Source organism: Gekko japonicus, unplaced genomic scaffold (assembly GCF_001447785.1).
Source record: "Gekko japonicus isolate JY-2015 unplaced genomic scaffold, Gekko_japonicus_V1.1 scaffold2089, whole genome shotgun sequence".
NCBI lineage: Eukaryota > Metazoa > Chordata > Lepidosauria > Squamata > Gekkonidae > Gekko > Gekko japonicus.
The window spans coordinates 13,807-18,535 of NW_015160282.1; the positions used below are offsets into that span (position 1 = coordinate 13,807).

Below are 4,729 nucleotides of genomic sequence, written 5' to 3' on the forward strand. Positions count from 1 at the left end.
GACACTGTCTAACCATCTCATCCTTTGCTGTCCCCGTCTTCTTTGACCTTCAATCTTTCCCAGCATCAGGGTCTTCTCAGTTCAGCTAGGAAGCCACTTAAAGTTTGAATGCTACAGGAATGACATCCCAGTGGTAGAATACAGAGGCATGTCATTATCGTCATCAATATATCTAATTCTGAATGTGCCCCCATATGTGGATACTTAAATCTGGAGATTGGAGCCATGAACAGACAAGACAGGACTTTCTACAGACCTGAGGGGGGAAACTCGGGGGGCTTAACCCTGTCAAAATAACAGAATTAGCACCTGTAGCTTTAAGAATTTATTACAATTCTGCAGGGCCTGAAAGACAGAGCTCTTCCGCCAAGCATTCGATTGAGGAGCCACAATTAACTAATAGTCCAACATAGACTTAAGAGCCTGCACCCTGGAATTTATCACTGGGTGCCTGTACTGAGCCTCCAGTTAATATACTGTGGGGCCTGGACAGCAGGTATAATTATTGCTGACTGGATACCCATTATGGTTACTATTAAGACTGTGTTCCCGCATCCTATATGTAGCATTGTATTTGTAGCACCTCATAAATGTTTTATGATTTTAAATTGTTTTAACTTTTAAATGTCAGCCGCCCTGAGCCTGCCTCTGCGGGGAGGGTGGGGTATAAATAGAAATAAATAAATAAATAAGAACATAAGAGAAGCCTATGTTGGATCAGGCCAATGGCCCATCCAGTCCAACACTCTGTGTCACACAGTGGCCAAAAATACCAGGTGCCATCAGGAGGTCCGGCAGTGGGGCCAGGACACTAGGAGCCCTCCCACTGTTGCCCCCCACCCCAAGTACCAAGAAGACAGAGCATCCCTTGCCCCAGACCGAGAGTTTCTATCATAAGAACATACGAACATGAGAGAAGCCAATGCTGGATCAGGCCAGTGGCCCATCCAGTCCAACTGTCTGTGACACACAGTGGCCAACCCAGCGGTTCAAAAGCACGATGTAACACCAAATGTGCGAGTAGATCAATGGGTACCTACCTTAGATGGTAGGGGGCACCCTACCCCCGTCGAGGGGGGTTCGTGGAGTGGTGACGAGAGGCAAGGCGGCGAGCAGCGGACGGTGAGCAGCGGAAAAATGGCGACGGAGGACAACATCTTCGAGGGTCCGGACGGTGGTGAAAAAGGCGGAGCCAGGAGGACGCCGGAGCGTGGAGGGCGCAGGTGCAGCGGAGCCTCAATGGACAGAGCCGGAAGCCGCACCAGAAGCGTGCCAAGCGCCAGAGAGGCCCGCTGTATCACCACCGGAAAAAGATCATGGACAGAAAGCGGTAGAAGCCAGAAGAAGCCGTGCCGACAAGCCAACGAGTCGATCCAGAACGTCCCTCCACTGGGTGCTGTTAGGACAGTCCCCACCCCAGCATACATGTGGCCCTAGGTAAGGGATAATGGTTAACTGTAGCAGCTCAGAGACCCCCTGGGGGGGTTCGAGCGGGGTAGCAAGTTGAAAGTTAAATAAATTAAAAAAATAAAAATACCAGGTGCCATCAGGATGTCCCGCAGTGGGGCCAGGACACTAGAAGCCCTCCCACTGTTGCCCCCCTTGCCCCAGACTGAGAGTTCCTATCTATACTCGCTCACAACTTTAATGTCAGTAGCTCACAAAGAAGAATTTTTGCTCACAGGTCTCCACAGCTTAGAGGGAGCATTGCTTGTGACCAGGGCTTTTTTTGTAGAAAAAGCCCAGCAGGAACTCATTAGCATAATAGGCCACACCCAACAGCAGAAACTCATTAGCATATTGGGCCACACCTCTGACAGCGCGACTCGTTGGCATATTAGGTCGCACCCGCGTTACCAGAAGTGTGCTCATCCAGCCACACCCACCTTTTGTTTGTTATTCTGTTTACCTTGTTTGTTGTCCAAACCCAGGGCTTTTTTGTAGCAGGAACTCCTTTGCATGTTAGGCCACACACCCCTAATGTAGCCAATCCTAATGAGTTCCTGCTGTTGGGTGTGGCCTATTATGCTAATGAGTTCCTGCTGGGCGTGGCCAACTTGGGAGTCAGCCGGAACTCCGTTCCTGTGCGTTCCTGCCCAAAAATAGCCCTGCTTATGACCCTATTATTGTGTGTAGTAAGGCAAATAAATAACAGTACAAATAAGCAGATTCTGGTGGGTAGTTGTGAGGGTCTGAAGCAACAGTTTGAGTCCACTGGCACCTTGAAGACCACTGAAGTTTCATTCTGGGTACAACTTTTCACATACACACCCACTTCTTCACATATCTGAAGAAGTCTGCATACATAAAAAAGGTTATACCCAGAATTAAACTTTGGTGGTCTTCCAGGTGCCAGTGGACTCAAACTTTGTTCTAGTCAGGGCTTTTCTGGAACTCCTTCGACAAAATTCTTTTAAAAATGTTTAAAAGTTGGAGAGTTTTCAGTATGTTAGAAAGACATACATCAGCCTGATTAAGCACTGTACCATGATATCCCCTGACCTTATCTTCATATTGTAAGTTAGTGTTCGTCCTTGTCACCAGGTACTAGCGACAAGATTTGTTATAGCTCACATTTTTGTTGTTTTTACTGGTAATTGGATCGTTATTATTATTATTAGTTATTGTCACGGACTGTAATGAAAAGATTTTGATTCGATTTGACTTGGTATACAGATTGAAGGGATGTACTAAAAGGAAGGACAGGATTGCCCATTAGAAACAATGGGAGAGACTTGAAGGCCTATTGGAAATAATGGGAGCCAGGAATCGGGAATGCCAGTTGACTTGCATGGGCTCCATTGAAATAGATTACAGCTCAAGAAGAGTTGCAAGGAAAATGTGGAATGGAATTTCCATTAAGGTCGCTGGTCCCAAATCAGTGACGGATTTACGCATAAGCTAAATAAGCTACAGCTTAGGGCCTCGCAATCTGCTGGAGCCTTATTTGTCATTTTAAAACCCTTTAATTATGTAATTATTTCTGTGATTTTGTAAACACATCCTTTATTATTTTTTTAATAAAAATTAAAAGACAATATATTTTCAAATATTAAAAAGGTGTATATATTTTAATTTTTTCTGAGACCAGTTGATGTAATTTAAAACAGTAGGGGGCCTCTGGGTTTTTTATAGCTTAGGGTCTCAGCAAGTCTAAATCCGGCCCTGTCCCAAATACACTGGACTTGGACTGGAATGAGAGGCCCCAAGGTGGAATGACAGCCCCTAGGAGTAGCAGATGTGTTCTGAGGATAGAATGACAGAACCCACAGTGGAATGACAGCCCCTGGAGGTAACAGATGGGTTATGAGGGTGAAATGACAGGCCCCAGAGTGGAATGAAAGCCCCTAGGGATAGCAGGAGTCTTCTGGGACTGGAATGACAGGCCCCCAAGTGAAATGACAGCCCCTGGGGGTAGCAGGAATCTTCTGGGACTAGAATGACAGGCCCCACAGACGAATGACAGCTCCTGGTGGGAGCAGGAGTGTTCTGGGACTGATGCCTGTCTGTCATTCCAGCCCCAGGACGCTCCTGCTACCCAAAGGTCTGTCATTCCACATTGGGGCCTGTCATTCCACCCTCAGAACACTCCTGCTACTCCCAGGGGCTGTCATTCCACTCTGGGGCCTGTAATTCCACCCTCATAACCCAGAAAGCTTTTGATAAAGTTCCTCATCAAAGGCTCCTAAGTAAGCTCAAAAATCATGGGATAAAAGGACAAGTCCTTTTATGGATCAAAAACTGGCTAATTAATAGAAAACAGGGAGTGAGTATAAATGGGCAGTTCTCTCCGTGGAGGGGGATAAGCAGTGGGGTACCGCAGGGATCAGTACTTGGTCCACTGCTTTTTAATTTGTTCATTAATGATTTGGAGTTGGGAGCAAGCAGTGAAGTGGCTAAATTTGCGGATGATACGAAGTTGTTCAGGGTGGTGAAAACCAGTGAGGATTGTGAGGCACTCCAAAGGGATCTGTCAAAGATGGGCAAGTGGGCGTCAAAATGGCAAATGGGGTTCAATGTGGCCAAGTGCAAGGTGATGCACATTGGAGCCAAAAATCCTAAATATAAATACACGTTGATGGGGTCTGAACTGGCAGAGACTGATCAAGAGAGAGATCTTGGAGTTGTAGTAGATAACTCACTGAAAATGTCGAGACAGTGTGTGACTGCAATAAAGAAGGCCAATGCTATGCTGGGGATTATTAGGAAGGGTATTGAAAACAGATCAGCCAAATTATAATGCCCCTATATAAATCAATGGTGAGACCTCATTTGGAATACTGTGTGCAATTCTGGTCACCACACCTTAAAAAGGATATTATAGCTTTGGAAAAAGTGCAGAAAAGGGCAGCTCGAATGATAAAAGGGTTGGAACACTTTCCCTATGAGGAAAGGTTAAGGCGCTTAGGGCTCTTTAGCTTGGAGAAACGACGACTGAGGGGTGACATGATTGAGGTTTATAAGATTATGCATGGGAAAGAGCAGGTAGAGAAAGAGGTACTTTTCTCCCTTTCTCACAATACAAGAACCCGTGGGCACTCCATGAAATTGCTGAGCGGTCGGGTTAGAACGGATAAAAGGAAGTACTTCTTCACCCAAAGAGTGATTAACACATGGAATTCACTGCCACAGGAAGTGGTGGGTGCTACAAGCATGGACGGCTTCAAAAGGGAATTAGATAAGCATATGGAGCAGAGGTCCATCAGTGGCTATTAGCCACAAGGTATAG

The 4,729-nt window shown here is 46.1% G+C and overlaps 1 protein-coding gene across 1 annotated transcript in view; it reads left to right on the forward strand.

Annotated features, from left to right (window-relative positions):
• Positions 1 to 1,137: 1,137 nt before the first annotated feature.
• Positions 1,138 to 4,729, forward strand: part of DDHD1 (DDHD domain containing 1) — an 80,532-nt gene continuing 76,940 nt past the window's right edge. The window contains exon 1 of the mRNA XM_015415511.1: positions 1,138 to 1,223. Coding sequence (XP_015270997.1) covers positions 1,138 to 1,223 — 86 coding nt within the window. The remainder of the gene's footprint in view (positions 1,224 to 4,729) is intronic.